General features: G+C 45.2%; 1 protein-coding gene and 1 pseudogene across 1 annotated transcript; one reads left to right on the top strand and one right to left on the bottom strand.

The window, feature by feature from the left end:
* Positions 1 to 1,922: 1,922 nt before the first annotated feature.
* On the bottom strand, positions 1,923 to 19,641 carry LOC121573479 (chondroitin sulfate proteoglycan 4). Its single transcript, XM_041885512.2, has 12 exons — positions 18,752 to 19,641; positions 18,384 to 18,641; positions 17,959 to 18,198; positions 17,417 to 17,670; positions 10,987 to 11,209; positions 10,656 to 10,832; positions 8,471 to 8,669; positions 8,098 to 8,229; positions 5,567 to 5,742; positions 5,195 to 5,378; positions 4,427 to 4,920; positions 1,923 to 4,254 (listed from the first exon to the last, which is right to left on the bottom strand). Exons 1-12 carry the CDS (start codon positions 19,604 to 19,606, stop codon positions 2,605 to 2,607), a joined length of 4,842 nt encoding a protein of 1,613 aa, XP_041741446.2. The 5' UTR covers positions 19,607 to 19,641; the 3' UTR covers positions 1,923 to 2,604.
* On the top strand, positions 12,665 to 13,836 carry LOC121573480 (annotated as a pseudogene).
* Positions 19,642 to 20,787: the final 1,146 nt, after the last annotated feature.

Raw genomic sequence — 20,787 nt, 5'->3', positions numbered from 1 at the left:
TTTGGACGACATGGTTTCCATTATGCTAGTAGTAGTAGTATGTGTGAAAACCGACTGGGGGTGGTTCTCATTATAGCTCATCTTTATTTCCATAGAAATAGTGGACTGCATACTGTATTTATTTACATGTATGGTACTTTGTATTCAGTCATTTAAAACAATGATTCGGGTTTAGCATGCCCGAAGCACAGGCATGATAAAGTTATCATTTGGTTACAAAAAGACTGGATGAAGACATGCATTATTTACAAACAAAAAGAAAGTGTGTTTGTCAAGTCTTTTCATAGATATAGTGGGCTGCATATTTACTAGCCAATGGAAATCAGGCATGACATGCGTGATCAACAGGCTTGTTTCAGTTATCATTTGGTTATATAATACTGGATAATGAGTCAAGACATGCATTTCCATATAATTATTTACAACAGACAAGTGTGTTAGTCAAGTCTTTGGTCTATTGTTCCTAACCAGACTAGAAGACATTGTGACCATTACAACATGATGGCTGACTGACTGCATTCAAACTAAAGGCACCTCCTTGAAAACTAATATAGTCTCAGTTCCTATTTCAAGCTACAAGAAGATGTGTATATACAGTACATGTGCATCTATAAATGGCTCTTGCTACATCTACAGTGAGGGAATTAAGTATTTGATCCCCTGCTGATTTTGTACATTTGCCCACTGACAAAGACATGATCAGTCTATAATTTTAATGGTAGGTTTATTTGAACAGTGAGAGACAGAATAACAACAACAAAATCCAGAAAAACGCATGTCAAAAATGTTATAAATTGATTTGCATTTTAATGAGGGAAATAAGTATTTGACCCCTCTGCAAAACATGACTTAGTACTTGGTGGCAAAACCCTTGTTGGCAATCACAGAGGTCAGACGTTTCTTGTAGTTGGCCACCAGGTTTACACACATCTCAGGAGGGATTTTGTCCAACTCCTCTTTGCAGATCTTCTCCAAGTCATTAAGGTTTCGAGGCTGACGTTTGGCAACTCGAGCCTTCAGCTCCCTCCACTGATTTTCTATGGGATTAAGGTCTGGAGACTGGCTAGGCCACTCCAGGACCTTAATGTGCTTCTTCTTGAGCCACTCCTTTGTTGCCTTAGCCGTGTGTTTTGGGTCATTGTCATGTTGGAATACCCATCCACGACCCATTTTCAATGGCCTGGCTGAGGGAAGGAGGTTCTCACCCAAGATTTGACGGTACATGGCCCCTTCCATCGTCCCTTTGATGCGGTGTAGTTGTCCTGTCCCCTTAGCAGAAAAACACCCCCAAAGCATAATGTTTCCACCTCCATGTTTGACGGTGGGGATGGTGTTCTTGGGGTCATAGGCAGCATTCCTCCTCCTCCAAACACGGCGAGTTGAGTTGATGCCAAAGAGCTCGATTTTGGTCTCATCTGACCACAACACTTTCACCCAGTTCTCCCAGGCCGAGCGAGATTGACAGTTCTTTTGTGTTTCTTCCATTTGCGAATAATCGCACCAACTGTTGTCACCTCCTCACCAAGCTGCTTGGCGCTGGTCTTGTAGCCCATTCCAGCCTTGTGTAGGTCTACAATCTTGTCCCTGACATCCTTGGAGAGCTCCTTGGTCTTGGCCATGGTGGTGAGTTTGGAATCTGATTGATTGATTGCTTCTGTGGACAGGTGTCTTTTATACAGGTAACAAGCTGAGATTAGGAGCACTCCCTTTAAGAGTGTGCTCCTAATCTCAGCTCATTACCTGTATAAAAGACACCTGGGAGCCAGAAATCTTTCTGATTGAGAGGGGGTCAAATACTTATTTCCCTCATTAAAATGCAAATCAATTTATAAAATTTTTGACATGGATTTTTTTGTTGTTATTCTGTCTCTCACTCTTCAAATAAACCTACCATTAAAATTATAGACTGATAATTTCTTTGTCAGTGGGCAAACGTACAAAATCAGCAGCGGATCAAATACATTTTTCCCTCACTGTATTTCCTTGGTATGTCATTCCAACCACTGACAAGTTGAATTGCTACGTTAGTCAGATTAATGAAAACTACATAGTGTAACCGCAAACTGAAATATAAACATTTTATAAAAACAGATTTAAAAACAGCAAACTTAAATACTGTAATAGAATTATCCAAATACTCAGTAATAAACAGTTTACTGGCCTGAAAATACTGACAGGTTTTTGAAGCCTGTATTTACCCATTGTTCAAAGACATAATGAAACATCTTGGCGCAAAAGTAATTGGTCAAATAACGTATAAAATATAAAATCCAAATAAAACCAAAGTAAAATAGTAAGCTGCCACAAATAAAACATTGTAACAGGGTGAATTGTAGAACCAATTTAGAACGTTCTATATAAGGACCCACAATCAAGTTCACAATCAAACCAGCAAACAGCAGCAACATTGGAATGCAAACATCAGTAGTCAATAGTTACAGTATATTGAGTGCAAGGTTAAACCAAGTCTCTCTATTGCAGGGTATGTATGGGTTCAATCAGACGCAGTACTGGTTGTCTCTCAGAGTAGGTGTGGGGGTACTCAATAGTATAACGTTTAGTTAGTATCTCTGTTTCAATGTATGGGTATGAGCTGGGGATCAATTAGACCCAGTACTGGTTGTCTCTCAAAGTGGGCTCGGGGGGTTGACAGTGCTGGGCCTGTACCATATCAGGAACAGCGTCCACCGCCCAGAGCAGCAGACAAGGGTCACGTGGAGCCAGCGTTCCCCTACGCAGCACATTGAGGACCGGAGTACTGGGGCAACTATTAGGGCCCAGCAGCGGAGTCACCACCACTGAGGGGACCGCAATGCTCCTCTCCGGCCTGCCCAGGTAGGGGCTCCCCTCTGGCCGTCCATCTCCAGCTGCAGCCGCCAGCTCCTGGATGAGTCCTCTGGATAAGGCCCTCTTCTCCCTGCGGTGGCGCAGCACCAGGATCAGCACCACCAGGATGACGATGAGCAGCAGGCAGGCCAGGAAGGGCAGGATGAGCAGCAGGGGGTCGGAGGCCGGCCGGGGCAGGGACTCTACCCGGACTGGGGTGATTCTGTGGGGGCCGTGGACGTTGTGTTTCCCATGGGTGTTTCCGGGGACGGTGGGGATCATGGGGTGACCTCCGCGGGTCTGGTTCCCCCAGTGGTGACGGCCTTTGAACTGCTTCTGTAGGGTCTTGTTGTGGGTCTTGTGGTTCGTGGTGTGAGGGTGGGTAGCAGAGTGGATTGTAGTCCCTCTGCCGCCTGTGGTTCGATTGCGCCCAGGTGACCTGGTCGTGTGGTTCAAACTCTCTTTGTATGGCACGATGGTGAATAAAAACTCTCCTACGGCCGGCTGGACATTATCCGCACTCAGAAGGAACGAAAAGGAGTCATTGAGCATGGACACATGGATCTCTGTTGTGTTGTGGTCGGCGGTCCCTAATTGGGACAGTAAAGATGTTGATTGATTGGCAGTGTTGTTGCTGTGTCTTTGATGTGCCAGGGTCTCCTCTAAGGCCACCCTGCCCTGCACCACGTCCCGGAAGGTAAACGACTCCACCGAGTGATTGGCACCGTCCAATAGGTCAAAGGTCAACTTGACCAACTTGCCGTGTTTGGGCGGGGACAGGATGTGGAAGACAGGGTCGCTGCCACTGAGCGTGGCGAGGTCCGTGGCGTCCAGATAGTCCTTCCTCAGCTTCACGGCGATGCCGCTGGGAATCAGGACGCGCTTGCTGAAATGGATGAGCGGTCGGACCGTGATATTGACCGTCTGAGCGGTCATGTTGCTCTCTGTGGTCGAGACTATGAACTCAAAGCTGTCCGAGGAGGACGTGAGGTCCGTCATGTGATAGGACAGTCTGCATGAGTGAAGGTCCTCCTGGTTAAACTCACTGACTGGCAGGTCGGACATGAGGAGACTGCCGTGGTGTGGCGGTGTGGTCACTCTATAGTGAAACGTCACACTGTGTCTCCCATTGGTCTCTGCAGCCAGGTGTTCTGTTGTTAAGGTAGCAGTTGTCTGACCCTGCACCAGCCTCAAGCCTGTGTTGTTCACCATGGAGACGGTTGCTGCAGCGACCTCCAGGTTGAAGAGCTTGTATAGCGGCCGGTGGAACCCGTCGGTCACACTGAAGTAGAACACCCCTGAAGAGGGTTCTCCGTCCTGGACGAAGTGGACTCTGCCATGGTTAATGTCCGCCTGGGAGAAGGCAGACACTGTCTCATTCAGCTGCTCTCCCAGAGACAGGAAGCCATTGTTGGGTTTGCTGATCACCTAAATCAAATAAAATAAAATGTCAATGCATTTCACAGATGTGTCTCAACAACACACAGAAAAAAAGTAGGGAGGGAAAACAGAATTACTGTAAAAATGACAACAACAAGTAAGGTGTAAACAATGAGGGGCTGTAAAGGTGAAGGACGGTGAAGGACGACTTGAAGAAGACCTTGTAATGGATCTCTTCTGGTGGGGTGTCCAGGTCTTCCACCAGGAGGTTCTCAGGGCTGAAGACCACTGTGTCCCCTTGCACCAGCCTCAGACTGGGGGCCTTGGTCCGGAGCAGGGGCGGCTGGTCATTGACAGGGGTCACTGTGAGGTCAAACGACTCTGTTACTATCAGGCTGGGCTCTGAGCGTCTCTGGGGAGGCTGGCCCTTACGGTTCAGCCAAGCCTCGAAGGTGAAGAAGTCCTGGGTCGTCTCGGAGTCGTCGTGCTGGTACGTGATGCCGAAATTATCCAGGATGAACTGGGAGAAGTTGGGTTTGGCGCTGGTCAGGTTGCGTTCTCCCACGGTGATTATGCCGTGCTGGGGTAGAGAGGTGACGTGGTACCAGACCTCGTAGGAATGTCGCTGGGGTTCCAACAGCTTGCCCAGCAGGTTAGAGGCATCCAGCTGCATCTTGTCAATCACCACTCTGCCACCTTCAGTCACAACAGCACCTGGTAAGACAGAGGAACAACATACAAACATAAACAAAAAGCTTTAATTTGACATTCATCAATATCAGGATTGTCATTGCAAATAAGAATACATTCAAAAGTTTAACTTGAGGTTTTGGACCAGCGATGGTATTCTGCAGGGTAGGTTAGCTGGGCATACTACTGTCAAGAGTCCAGTAGAGCCTTTGTCTGCCTGTCTGTCTGTCTGTCTGTCTGTCTGTCTGTCTGTCTGTCTGTCTGTCTATCTAACAGCAACACAGACTAACTGACTCACCAGTATTAGCAGTGAGGATGGTGTTGCGCTCTGCAGGAGCATGCTCATAGGAGATATGGATGCTGAAGACGTGGGGTTGAAGAGAGACAGAGGATGAAAACACTGTGAAAGTGAAGGAGTCTGTGGTCGTCCATCCCAACGTTTCAGGATGGGTTTGGTCATAACTAATCAAACCCTCATTCACCTAAAATAACAAGACAACAGAGAAAAGAGGACAGGGATATTGTAACGTCAAAATCCAAGTTATTGATGCAAAGACACTCTTAAAATGTGTCTTGTAAAGAAAACATAACCGTGCCAAACATAAATAAAACTGTCTCTCTATTCACTTTACTGTAAGACGTGAGATTACACAAACACACATAGGCCCACCATGTCTTGTGTGAATGAGGAGATCTCTGCAGTAGAGTTGTCTGTCTGTTTTCTGAGCAGTCTCCCCAGCTTTGAAGGACTGGTAACACTGTAAAGGATGGAGTGGTTCCCTCTCATGTCACCGTTGTCATTGGTAACCACCAGAAGGTCATTCTGAGAGATGGTCTTCACAGAGCCTGCAGAGACAAAAACAGGACCGTGTTTAGTAGGGATAAAACCTGCAGAGTGGCTGCGTGACCAGATTCTCTGGACACCTCTTTCCGATAGCTAAACAACCGTACCTTCTGCACTTGTGCTACTTTACACCCGAAAAATGTACGCCGATGATCGGACGTCTTTGTCTGGTGAAAGGCATGTTGTACAAACTTCTGCTGTAACTATAAAAGACATGATCAAGATGTTGTACAAACTTCTTTGTCTGTTGTAACTAAAAGGACATTGCAGTATTCCAAACATAAGCAGGAGGCAGACAGGCAGTCTAAGTAGCTATTTAATGTTGGTTTTTTTAGGTGGGGAGTTACATGCCGCTATCTAGACAGCATTATCTTGGAAGATTACATCATCAGGATGCAGACAGGCAGTCAAAGTAGTAGTGTTCTTTTTGTCAGCTTTTCAGGCTATGATATGGCAGCATATTATGAAGATTACATCAAGCATATCTATGAAGATTACATGCCTAAAGTAACACATGCGCAGAACGTGATACGGTTGTTTAGCTCTGGGGAAGAGGCATCCTGGGGGGCAGGACAGGGGCAGAATGGGGCGGTTCAATCCATTCGCGCAGCCTCTGCCTAAAACCTATTGAAACATGGAGAAAACATTTACTACCTTACTGAACACGACCAGGGTATCAAGTTAAAATCACCCTACAAAAGGCAAACTGACAATATCATGTGATAAACTTTGTTGTTGAAGTGGGCATAGATAATAGGAAGCATCCCATACTGTACTGTTAGCAAGTTCTCAAGGGCGATTGGATTACCTTTCTGTATAATGTAAGACTATGCCACCTCTATTATCATATAGTCTTGATAAACAAGGCCCCTGGCCAGTAGGCATAATGGCTGATAAGTTAAGTATGATTAAGTTACTTAGCAACCTACCACATAACCAGCTGGTAAAGGCTGGCAGCTGGCACCATGGTCATCTGATTCAGTAAAGGCTGGCAGCTGGCACCATGATAATCTGATTCAGTAAAGGTTGGCAGCTGGCACCATGATAATCTGATTCAGTAAAGGCTGGCAGCTGGCACCATGATAATCTGATTCAGTAAAGGCTGGCAGCTGGCACCATGATAATCTGATTCAGTAAAGGCTGGCAGCTGGCACCATGATAATCTGATTCAGTACAGGCTGAGAATGACTTTATACTGCAGCAGAAATACTAGGGGTTTACTAGCCTGGTCCCAGATATGTTTGTGCTGTCTTGACAACTCCTGTGGTCATTGTCATGTGAATCACCAAAAGAGTTGGCAAGACAACACAAACAGATCTGGGACCAGGCTTAGGCAATGAGGCTAATGCAGGTGGTGGCGGCGGGGAATACTATTTATATCTGTCTGTTGTTTGTTTCTTGCTGTGTTTCATATATGTTTTATATATTCACTTTGTGAGCTGTACCAAGATTTTCCTCTTGTAGGACAATAAACTTTTTTCTGATTATGGTGTAGGGGGTGGCTATAGTTCTATTTCCTCTTATGTTACCTGGGAACACCATAACTGGTTCAAGTTCTATATATGTAGTTACTGCTACCTGGGAACACCATAACTGGTTCATGTTCTATATATGTAGTTACTGCTACCTGGGAACACCATAACTGGTTAATGTTCTATATATGTAGTTACTGCTACCTGGGAACACCATAACTGGTTCATGTTCTATATATGTAGTTACTGCTACCTGGGAACACCATAACTGGTTCATGTTCTATATATGTAGTTACTGTTACCTGGGAACACTGTGAGGGCGTGGTTCAACGTCTATATACACTGAGTATACCAAACATTAGGAACACCTTCCTAATATTGAGTTACAACCCCCCCCCTTTGCCTCAATTTGTCAGGGCATGGACTCTACAAGGTGTCGAAAGCGTTGCATAGGAATGCTGGCCCATGTTGACTCTAATGCTTCCCAGAGTTGTGTCAAGTTGGTTGGATGTCCTTTGGGTGGTGGACCATTCTTGATACACACGGGAAACTTTTGAGCGCAATAAACCCAGCAGTGTTGCAGTTCTTGACCGGTGTGCCTGGCACCTACTACCATACCCCATTCAAAGGCACTTAAATATTTTGTCTGGCCCATTCACCCTTTGAATGGCACATATACACAATCCATGTCTCAATTGTCTCAAGGCTTAAAAATATTTATTTAACCGGTCTCCTCCCCTTCATCTACACTGATTGAAGTGGATTTAACAAGTGACATCAATAAGGGATCATAGCTTTCACCTGGATTCACCTGGTCAGTCTATGTCATGGAAACAGCAGGTGTTCTTAATGTTTTGTATACTCAGTGTATCTAGTTACTGTTACCTGGGAACACTGTGAGGGCATGGTTCCGCTCCAGACTGAGGACCAGGGAGCGGGCCGTGGTGCTGAAGATCTGTCGGGGGGCAAAGTTCACCCCATCATTGACCTGGAAGTGGAAACCTCCGGACAAGGCACCTGCAAGGAACAAAAGTCTGTCTTAACGCTTCCGGTCGTTGGATATACTACAGTACAGTAGTCTGTGGTTATAACCCTTATAATCCCCCAGAAGAGGGATATGACTTGTATGTCTAACTTGCATGTTGTATATTGTCCACTTGCATCGGCAGCATTTTGTTGGCACCCTTCAGCCCTCCTAACCTTCTATTCTATAAGCTACCTCCTATTGATATCTACTATACAGTATACATAGTCTCACCACTGTGGACAAACACCAGCTGTCCGTGGAGGATGTGTGTCTGGGTGAAGTTGAGGATGTGCCTGGAAGGGGCGCTCTTCAGGGCCAGGTGACCGTTACTAGGTGGGGTCACGATGAATTCTAGGTCCTCAGGTGGAGAGTCACTGTCCTCAGCACACAGGTCACCTACACTGATCTCTGTGACTGAGTTCACCCACACCTGTATAGGGGACAGGTAGAGAAGAGGACAGTTACAGGTAGAGAAGAGGACAGTTACAGGTAGAGAAGAGGACAGTTACAGGTAGAGAAGAGGACAGTTACAGGTAGAGAAGAGGACAGTTACAGGTAGAGAAGAGGACAGTTACAGGTAGAGAAGAGGACAAGCAAAACAAGCAGAAAGAAAGATTGAGAATTGAAAAGATTTCTGTCAAACATGGAAATTCTATCAATATTCTACCACCATATTGTACCACAACCTACAGCAGTGGTTCCCAACCTTTATTGGTTACTGCACCACCAACTGAATCTTTGCTCTGCCCAGAGAACCCCTTAATTCTTTAGAGTCTAAACCCTGTCTAAGGCGAGGGGGGGGGGTTCTACTAAACTATATGGAATTATTTTAAGGTCATACCAAGGATCATTTTGCTATTTGATTTTGAATTTTAAGACCCCTTGAAGAATAAAAATATATAATTTGATGAAAAATGAGTACCCATAAATATCAAAAGGATGTTTGTTCTGAAGTGTCTGTCTTATATTCCATTTACATTTGAGTCATTTAGCAGACGCTCTTATCCAGAGCCACTTACAGTTAGTGAGTGCATACATTTTCAAACATCTGAGAGATATAAGATCAGAAAACATTTGTATATATATATATTTTTTTTTATATTTAACCCCTTATTTTTGGCACTAACAGTCTCCATATATACTTCCATTAATTTTTTCAACTGGTACCGGGGGACCTTCAGACATGTCTTGTGAGGCCTGTAGGCATCATAGAGCAAAACATGTACGTGTTCGTGAGAGCCTCACCTTTCCACACAGGGGTCATATTAGTGTGTAGTCCAAACTGTTCAGACGCTACAGATGGAAGTTGGCAGATCGGCTGTACCGACTTCAGACGAGTCCCAAGATGCTTGTGGGGGTCGTAGAGCAAAACATGATAGTTTTATAGGCCAAACCGTTTGGACGCTACAGACGATTTTGTGAGAAGACCGATTTTCAGGATGTCTCATGGTCTGATAAACACCGCTCTAGCTCTGTCACCTTTCACCGCAGATGCGGAAATGCGACATCGGCGGATGCGGAGGATCTAATGCAAAAAAAACGGATATCTCTAGCTTAAATTGACAGACTTTTATGGGGATTTTTGTATAATGCTATTTAGATTTCCGCGGGGTGCGGACATCGACCTTAGGGTGTTTAAGTACCTCCTCATGTGCATTTTAGCAGTAGGCCTATGGTCTCATGAGTCTTCTCAAGTACCCCCTGTGGATAGGCCAAGTACCCCCTGTGGATAGGCCAAGTACCCCTAGTTGGGAACCACTGACCTACAGTATGTCATGAAAGTTGGTTGTTGTCTGATACCACCACTGAGAGTGATGTCCTCCTTGTGGATAGTTTGGGTACTTCAATAATACCAGAAAAGGAAATGCATGCAATCCTGACTGAATGTTCAAAATACCAGATTCTTAACTTAATTACTTTTCTTGGAACAATGCTACACTCTTATATTCGAAGTCACAAGGGTGTAAACATTAAACTGTGGCTCATACATTTGAACAACAAAATAACTCAATTGGACTCAAATCCAGCAACATACAGAAACATCTCAAGGTTAAGAGGGACAGTTGAGAGTATGTCAGGAATTCCAACTATTTGATAAGTTGGGGCAAACTCTCAACTCTAAGCCTTTGCTAAATTATTTTTCATGACAGTACAGGAAGTTGCCAAACGACCAGTGACACAGTTTCCTGACCACTCCCAAAATAGAGCCCAATGACACATTTTTCTTATAAATCCTGTTCCTCAAAATCATGAGGCTAAAACACACTGACATGCCTTAGGAGGAGCATACTAGCATAGGTCAATCACAAATTCCTCACACTTTTTTTGTGCCAGTTTCTGGAGTTCCTTCCATCTCTGTTATTACACATATCTGTTACTACAGTATTATTGTGTTATAAACACACAAAAAACTCACCTTTAGAATCCTGTTGGCTGTGATTACTGGGGCCTCATCATTGACAGGCGTCACATGGACGAACACCGTGCAGGGCTGGCTGTGCTTTCTGGTGTCTGTGTCATTGGCGATAATGGTGAAGTTATCTGCCAGTGTATCACTTCCATCGTGGACATAATAAATATGCCCTGAATCCACCTGAAACCACAGAAATGACCCAAAGGTTAGGAAATCTATCTGTCCGGTATAATTCCATCTGCCCAGTAGAGACACTATTTTTAAAACCCTACTGGTAGAAGATGTTCCACCTGAAGAAGATAAGAACTTAGATGACCTTGGACCTTTTACTAACCTGTTTGCGTGTGAAGAAAGAAATGGAGAGTCCAGAAATGCGTGCGTGTTCAATATGACCGTGGCTTGGTGGCTCAGATACATGGTAGAAGAAGTCTACCTGAGAGAAGTGTCTGTTGGTGACCTGTAGGACCTCCTTGGTCAGGGCCGTGGATGACCCTTCTTCCAAGGTCACGTTGAAGACATTGAGAGGGATGTGGATTGGGATGATGTCCACGGAGACCCTGATAGAATAGAATTAAATAGAATGAGATGCTTTATTGTCCATTTGGTTAGAACGGAAACTAATCTTCTGCCTTTTTCCCCAACACACACACACAGAGGCACGGTGTCAGCCACGGTGCAGTGCGCCTGGATGGAGAGTGTTGGATTCGAACTTCTAACTTGAAATATCTTACACTATTTGAACTGAGTGGATGGCATCTACTGAGGGAGAAAGGGGAGGAGAGGAAGTTTACATTCTGTCAGAACATGTTATGGTTAAATCTCAGGTATCCTATGGAGAGGAGAAGGGCCACAGTCTGGTTTTAGTCACTGATAAGGTAGGACAGCTGTGAGTTGGGGAGGAGTGAGGAATGCGGGTCGAGGTCAGGTCAGATGAAGTGAGAAAGAACAGTCACCACTAAAGTCCTGCCTAGCAACAGAGATGTATTGGCTGACTAGATGTGTAAGGAGGAGACTCAGCCTAGAAAGAGGGTATAAATACAGTTGAAGTTGGAAGTTTCCATACACCTAGGTTGGAGTCATTAAAACTTGTTTTTCAACCACTCCACAAATTTTTGTTAACAAACTATAGTTTTGGCAAGTCGGTTAGGCCATCTACTTTGTGCATGACACAAGTAATTTTTCCAACAATTGTTTATAGACAGATTATTTCACTTATAATTCACTGTATCACAATTCCAGTGGGTTAGACGTTTACATACACTAAGTTGACTGTGCCTTTAAACAGCTTGGAAAATTCCAGAAAATGATGTCATGGCTTTAGAAGCTTCTGATAGGCTAATTGACATCATTTGAGTCAATTGGAGGTGTACCTGTGGATGTATTTCAAGGCCTACCTTCAAACTCAGTGCCTCTTTGCTTGACATCATGGGAAAATCAAAAGAAATCAGCCAAGACCTCAGAAAAAAAATGGTAGACCTCCACAAGTCTGGTTCATCCTTGGGAGCAATTTCCAAACGCCTGAAGGTACCACGTTCATCTGTACAAACAATAGTACGCAAGTATAAACACCATGGGACCACGCAGCCATCAAACTGCTCAGGAAGGAGACGCGTTCTGTCTCCTAGAGATGAACGTACTTTGGTGCGAAAAGTGCAAATCAATCCCAGAACAAACAGCAAAGGACCTTGTGAAGATGCTGGAGGAAACAGGTACAAAATTATCTATATCCGCAGTAAAACGAGTCCTATATCGACATAACCTGAAAGGCCGCTCAGCAAGGAAGAAGCCACTGCTCCAAAACCGCCATAAAAAAGCCAGATTACGGTTTGCACCTGCACATGGGGACAAAGATCGTACTTTTTGGAGAAATGTCCTCTGGTCTGACGAAACAAAAATGGAACAGTTTGGCCATAATGACCATCGTTATGTTTGGAGGAAAAAGGGGAATGCTTGCAAGCCGAAGAACACCTTTTTAAGTTCAGTGGGGGAAGAGAAAGAGGGACTCTGAAATACGAAGAGAAAAAGGACCAAAACAGAGCTGAAAGACCCCTGTCTTCTCCACGGGAAGACTATTGTCAAATCAAAGAAGCAACACGAAACGAAGGTCTTGACTGCCTGAACCACGACAAAAAAATAAGTAAAATGGCGGACCCGGACAAATTAAACATCCACTCCATAATACAGCGTCTTCGGGAAGTTAAGGGCTCTCGACCAGGCAAAAACGTTCAGCTGACAGAGAACGAGATCCGTGGCCTTTGCCTTAAGCCTCGCAAAATCTTCCTCAGCCAGCCAATCCTGCTCGAGCTTGAGGCACCACTCAAGATCTGCGGTGATGTCCATGGTCAGTACTATGACCTGCTGCGGCTGTTTGAGTACGGAGGCTTCCCCCCGGAGAGCAACTACCTGTTCCTAGGGGACTATGTGGACCGAGGGAAGCAGTCCCTGGAGACCATGTGCCTGCTTCTGGCCTACAAGATCAAATACCCGAGAACTTCTTCCTGCTGCGTGGCAACCAAGATTACGCCTCCATTAACCGTATCTATGGCTTTTATGATGAGTGTAAGAGACGGTATAACATCAAGCTGTGGAAGACGTTCACAGACTGCTTCAACTGTTTACCCGTGGCTGCAATTGTAGATGAGAAGATCTTCTGCTGCCATGGAGGCCTCTCTCCAGACCTCCAGTCCATGGAGCAGGTGCGCAGAGTGATGCGACCCACAGATGTGCCTGACCAGGGCCTGCTGAGTGACCTGCTGTGGGCCGACCCAGACAAAGATGTCCTGGGCTGGGGCGAGAACGACCGTGGGGTCTCCTTTACATTCGGGGCAGATGTGGTGGCCATATTTTTGCACAAACATGACATGGACCTTATATGCAGGGCACATCAGGTGGTAGAAGACGGTTACGAGTTCTTTGCAAAGAGACAGCTTGTTACTCTGTTCTCTGCCCCTAACTACTGTGGAGAGTTTGATAATGCCGGTGCCATGATGAGTGTGGATGAGACCCTCATGTGCTCCTTTCAGATTCTCAAGCCAGCGGATAAGAAGCTCTACTCTTAAGGTGGAGGTGGAGGAATGGGATCTGGACGCCCGGTCACCCCGCCACGAAATTCCGCTAAGGGCGGAAAGGCCAAGAAATAACACCCACTGGACACCGCTCCCTGAACCAAGCACCCCTGTCGCCCCCCCACACTCTTTCTCTACCTCCCTACTTCTATCTCCCTCATCACCAAACGGCAACAAAGCAGACAGTACCTAGGGTTCGGTCCTCTTTTTCTCTGATACTGTTTTGAACTGTTTGAGTGTATGTCCGTGCGTGTGTCTGAAAGAGAGGTTTGTTGTATTCTGTTTGTATTTCCTCCCTTTCCCCTACTCTGTTCTCCTGTCACTTTGTAGATGAAATTGGTCCTTCCTTTCAGTGATGGAAATGCAGACCTGGGGGAGAAGGAGGAGAGATGGGGATAGGGAGGGGGAATGGGGAGAGGGAGGAGAGATGGGGATAGGGAGGGGGAATGGGGAGAGGGAGGAGAGATGGGTATAGGGAGGGGGAATGGGGAGAGGGAGGAGAGATGGGGATAGGGAGGGGGAATGGGGAGAGGAAAGGAGGCTTTACTGTTGGTTAGGGCCCTGCACTGTTTTGATGCTAAACACAAGCTTTTGTACATCCTGTTTGAGAGGTTTGTGTGTGTGTGTATGTGTATGGAATGGGGTCAATCTGCATGGTCAGATGGTAACAACGGCACACACCACACACTGAGAGCACAGGTGGATATGTGCAGATGGACCCTTTAGTTTATGGATTCACAAAGATCAAGAAGCGGACACGTTTTGTTCTTCTTCCCAAAAACCAATGATTTGAAAACGCAATCATGGATGTGAAATAGCTTTGCTTTTTCTTTTTGTAGATGCATTAAAAAAAGGTTTGAATCTTTTGAGTTTTAGTTTATTTGGAAGCCGATGATTAATAAAGAACCATTTAAAATATTCCATCACACCATGTTCACTATGTTCACCTCACCATTGCTTTGTAATTTGTTTATATAATAAATTCCTCTACCCCACATGTCGAACTCATTCCACAATGGGCTGAGTTTTCGCTCCACCCTTGTACTTGGTTGATGAATTAAGGTCACTAACTAGTAAGGAACTTAATTGAAAGGAAAAACCAAAAACCCGCAGACACTCGGCCTCCATGGAATGAGTTTGACACCCCTGCTCTACCCCCTTTGTCATTCCCACTTGCTCCTCTCATCTGAATGGTATCGAAAGCTATGTTTGTTCAGGGTGGGATGTTGGGATTAGTTGCTGGCTCCATGAAATACCCATTTCCTGTGCAGCATTTTGGGGTCTTTTGCTTAGTCATTTTCCATCACCCCCTATCCTTTAAATGAAATGTCTGTTCTCCTTGCCCCTATCCTTTAAACACTGTCAATGTTCATCTCTCTGGTTCTCATTCCCCCACAATCTTCCATATTCTGTCTCCCATTTTGCTCAGTAGTTTCTCTCTGGGTTCTGAGTAGTCAAAGAATGTCATTCCTCAATTCTCACCCCACTTTGCCTCTGCACTCCCCTGTTTTTCTCTTCTTTTTCTCTTTTATATTTAAAGATGATGTGTAACAACTTGCCAGACAGCATTAATGGTCATTTCCTGTGCTGGGTTCCTTCTCACCTTTTAGTACAGTACTCCTCTAGTGGAGAGGAGAGCGCTTCTAGTGCGCTCTCCTCTCCACTAGGTGGCGCATTTCATACAACTGACTCACCATTGCGTCATCTCACTGAAGACTGGGATTCAGGAGTACTGTACTATTCAATGCGCCCCATGCAGTGCTGGGTGCATTCATGGTGCATGGGCGGCAGTATGTTTTTTAAAGCGCACATACCTCAAGGTTTTTGGCTTTGCAGTTTATAAAGAAAATTGATCATATTGTGAGACCAAGGAGTGTTGGTTTTAATTTCGTTATGATCCATTGACCAGAGGAAGTCTTATTTGCTGTTAGATCAAGATATTGAATGCTTGATATACAATATATTACATGGAAAGGTAATACGCTTGTTTTTAAAAGAGCTGGGTTGGAAAACCTTTTTTTTTCTCCCAATGTGTTGGAATTGTCATCAATGGCTTTCAGGCCAATATTAAATTACTTGTTTTATGACAAGGCTTTAAGATAATGATTCAGAGCTGTAATGTAGACCATCTGAAATGTTTAGAAAACGTGCATTTTGGAGGCAAGCTTTGCTTACATGCTTTAGACAGTACAGTAGAGCAATTAAAAGATAAAACAATGCATCAACTTTAAGAAAAATTGTTTTGGGGATCATTGCAGGTCTTAATATTACTGTCCTGAATGATACCAATTTCACCCGACCCTACTCTGTTCATAGCGGTGTAAACGTTCTGCTTGCAATGTTGGTCAGATCATTAATTTGGTAAAATCGTTATTGTTATTAAGACATCACCACCAACAATCTACTGTAACTATCTACATCAATCTTATTTATTTTGACCTATTTTATTTTAAGAACTAGGGCAATATAGATATTGTAATAATGTTTTTTAAAAAAATCTTTCAACCAATCAGGGACGTTTTTCCTTCATGCACTGTCGCTGGGTAGAATACAAGGCCACGTTCAGTTTCCAAACGTCGAATGTTGCAGATAGAAATGCCATGAATAGAGCTGATGTGAGTTCTTATTCTACAGTATGAAAAATGTATGCACTCACTAACTGTAAGTCGCTCTGGATAAGAGCGTCTGCTAAATGACTAAAATGTAAAATGTAAATGTAAACACCATCCCAACCGTGAAGCATGGGGGTGGCAGCATCATGCTACGGGGGTGCTTTGCTGCAGGAGGGACTGGTGCCCTTCACAAAATAGATGGCGTCATGAGGAAGGAAAATTATGTGGATATATTGAAACATCTCAAGACATCAGTCAGGAAGTTAAAGCTTGGTCGCAAATGGGTCTTCCAAATGGACAATGACCCCAAGCATACTTCCAAAGTTGTGCCAAAATGTCTTAAGGAAAACAAAGTCAAGGTATTGGAGTGACCATCACAAAGCCCGGACCTCAATCCTATAGAACATTTGTGGGCAGAACTGAAAAAGTGTGTGCGAGCAAGGAGGCCTACAAACATGACTCAGTTACACCAGCTCTGTCAGGAGGAATGGGCCAAAATTCACCCAATTTATTGTGGGAAGCTTGTGGAAGCTTGTGGAACGTTTGACCCAAGTTAAACAATTTAAAGGCAATGCTACCAAATACTAATTGAGTGTATGTAAACTTCTGACCCACTGGGAATGTGATGAAGGAAATAAAAGCTGAAATAAATCATTCTCTCTACTATTATTCTGACATTTCACATTCTTAAAATAAAGTGGTGATCCTAACTGACCTAAGACAGGGAATTTTTACTAGAATTAAATGTCAGGAATTGTGAAAAACTGAGTTTAAATGTATTTGGTTAAGGTGTATATAAACTTCCGACTTCAACTGTATATGTACCTGTGTAAACATGTATTTGCCTTTTCAGCTGTTTGAACCAGTGGGTGAATAAACTTGGTTTGTGCTTTGACTAGTAGTCCGTTAGTTTTTCACTCTGTTTGTCAGAACCTAACAAGAATAATTCAAATGTTTTGCTTGAACCGGCAACCTCCCTGCTGCTGGTCTGCCTGACATCTATCTACCTGATGTCATGGACCTTTGGTCAGCCTGTCATCTACCTACCTGGTGTCATGGACTTCTGGTCAGCCTATCATCTACTTACCTGATGTCATGGACATCTGTGATGCCGTTGGAGGCGTCCAGGAGGAAGGAGTCGTGGGTCTGGTCTGAATCCACCTGGAGGTACTGGATGTGTCCAGTGTTGACATCCTCCTGGGAGAAGGCGTGGATGGTCTCCTCTCTGCGACCCTGGTAGTGATGGTCCTCTCCCTTGGTTGACCTATGGAGGAACCCGTGGGATGGAGCCGTCTTCACCTTGAACACTATCTCAGAGGGGAGGCTGTCCTTATGGGTCACCTGAAAACAGAGGTGAGATGAAAGATGTGACATGACATGAGATTAGACTATTTGGTGGTATTTGAGAGGTGTGGTGTTTTACAAGACAAAAAAGTAACGTGTAAATGTGTCTATGTTTGTAAATTCATTCTAGTATTATTCCTAAGCATAAAACTTGTGTAACACCCCTGCTAAGCTAATGGGATCTGTTATTGTGTCCTCCCTTACAACTAAAACGTGTGACGATAGCCCATGGTTCTATACAGAAACAAACTGCTTGTGATAGGGAACTTCAATGTAGTATCTCACCTCCAGGTCTCCTCTGTTGATCTTGACAGGCTTGCCCTCCTCCACCACTACAATGTGGTTGTAGATTACAGTGGGAGGCTGCTGGTGGCTCTCCAGGTACACCCTCACCCCAACGCTGGCGTCAAGACGCACCTCTTTAACTCTCACCGTGAAGTTGAAGGAGTCAGCCAGGTTCATGCTGTCATCATGGCGATACTCCACGCTGCCCGCCTTCAGATCATGCTGAGTGAAACAATCCACCTTCAAATTGAATTGAATTGAATTGAATTAATTGAATTATACTGAACCGGTCCGCCTTTGAATTGAATTGAACTTTTGATGCCCTAGGTAAAATTAAATGACACAGGCTTACATAGAACAACATCACAACACACAACATGCACATTACAAACAATACAGTGCTGGTGCTATTTAAATTATTTTACCTTAACGTTGTTTTGGAACAGATGCCCGTGTCTCGGCGGGAGGAAGACCTGGTAGAGCACCTCCTCATCGTCTCGGACATCCTGGTTGGTAAAGACACTGAAGTTGGCCGAACTCAAGATGGCCGCATGGCCTTTCTGGACCAGCAGGCCTGTGCTGTTCTCCACCTGGATGTATGGGTCCTGGGCAATGACCTCCAACAGTGTGGATGTGTAGTGTTTCCCGTCTGACACGAACAGGACGAAGCGTCCGAAGCTGACCTATGGAGTGAAATCTTTAATATTCGTAACTGTAACAAAGCAATAATCAAAACTGTGTGTGTGTGTGTCTTTGTGTGTAATAAAAGTTACTGATTTCACTCCATACTGACCCCCCTGTGGATGAACAGCACCCTGCGATGCTGCAGGTCATCCTGGCTGAACTGGTACAGCTTGTGGCCTGTGTCGTTCACTAGGACCAGGTCGCCCATGGGGATGCCCCGTCTAGTGTAGACCAGCTGACTGTCATCAAAGTCAGAGTCAGCGTCGTGGTAGCGCAGGTCATCTAATGTCAGCAGCCTCTGCCCGCCCCTGGCCACGTGGAAAACTTTATCGACAACGCGGACCGGTTTCTCGTCGTTGACAAGGGCAATCGAGATGTTGAAGATGTCGTCAATGGTGTGAGTGTTTTCTTTTTTTGAGTATGTGCGTTTGTGATTGTGTCCTTTGGTGTGTTTGGCGACGGTGGTGTGGAACATGAACGCGTCTTCCGTGGTTTCACTGCCATCGTGCACGTACATAATGCGCTCCTCTAAGATGTCCTGATTGGTGAAAGCTGTGATGTTATCGTTAATAGACGTAGAATTAGAGAGATTGATCCTCTTTAGCTTGCCATGTTTAGGACTGCGGGTGAGGGTATAAAGTACTGCTTTGGCCCCGACTGTTTCAGCAAACAGCAAATCCTTGGTGATTACCTTGCTTTCTCCTTCCAGGATGGACAGTCCTTTGTTTGTTGGGATCAGGCTATGAACATCCGCCTTGATGTTTATTCTGAAGTCGTAACCCCCTGAGTGTGCGTGTTTGGAGAACACCTGGAAACCAAACGAGTCCCTCGTGTCCTCATGAGGCCTACCTGTAACCTCATATTTCACCATGTGTTCAGATATATTCTTCTGGCTAAATGTTGAGTTTTTCATTAAGACTTTGTCTTTGAACACGAGCTGTCCTTTATTTGGCAGGGATAGCATTCTGAAGTGAAGTTCACTGTCATGGAGCTTCACACCCTTGGAGACAACACGGAGCTCCTCATTGCTAAGGACTACTTTCCTCACACCGCTGACCTCCATCTTACTCCTGGTGACCTTGAAGTGGATCCACCGCACCGTGATGTGGAAAACCAGTTCATCAGTCGCTGCTGAGCCCACACTGACCCTGCATTTGAACTGATCTGTGACGTTGCTTGTCCTGATCTCCTGGAAGGTGTTGAGGTACCTGAATAGAATCGAAAATAAAACATTTATTGTCCATTAAATTATTTCATAAAATTGAAATATTTCCTTCAACTCGTGGTGTTAAAACAATGGACAATTGCACACAAACATAGATCAAACAACACAGCTAGGTACCTGATGCGCTCTTTCTCCAGAAGCTTCTGTGAGAAGACAGAGGTGGGCTTCCACTCTCCGCTGGAGTGCAGCCGCTGCAGTTCGCCATATCGTGGCGCCTCCACCACGTCATAGCGGATGTCGAAGCCCTGCTTCACAACGTTGACCTGCATAGCCAGGTGTTGGCTGCTGATGACGGCAGCCCCACCCTGATACACCTCCACCCCTGTGTTGTTGGCCACCTTGTGCTCAAGCTGGACAGCCATGATCCTTAGTACTACTGTGTTGCTCACCTTGTCTCCATCACTGACCCTCACAGCCATCCGGGAGTTCCTCACCAGCCCTCCGGTGTGCACGTAGCTGACCTTCCCCTCCTCCAGGTCGGGTTGGGAGAAGGTGGTGATGGCCGTCCCTGGGTGGTCCTGGTTCTCCAGTAACCCTGCTTCAGCATTATTGTTTCCCAGGATGGTGAACACTAGGTCTGTGGAGTTGCTGTCCAGGTCGGTGGCTCTGAGAACATCCGTGTTTAGGTGGCGTTTGGAGTTCTCCAGGAGGATGAAGAGACTTCCCTCAGGGAGGCTGAGCTCGGGAGCGTCATTGACGGGAGTGACGCTGATGTTGAAGCGGTGTAGTTTGTTTCCCTTGAGGTAAAAGGGGATCTCCTTCTTGCTGTTGGTAAAGACAGAGAACATGAAGAAGTCTTGAGGGTCTTCTGAGCCTCCATGGACGTAGATCACTCTACCGTGCCACAGGTCCAGCATGCTGAAGGTCCAATCCTCGTCTTGGTCTGAATGATCCACATCAAGTCTCAGCTGGCCGTGCAC

The sequence above is a fragment of the Coregonus clupeaformis genome, chromosome 9, assembly GCF_020615455.1.
Source record: "Coregonus clupeaformis isolate EN_2021a chromosome 9, ASM2061545v1, whole genome shotgun sequence".
NCBI lineage: Eukaryota > Metazoa > Chordata > Actinopteri > Salmoniformes > Salmonidae > Coregonus > Coregonus clupeaformis.
The sequence above is the reverse complement of the archived record's forward strand: the minus strand, read 5'-3'. Positions and strand labels throughout refer to the sequence as shown.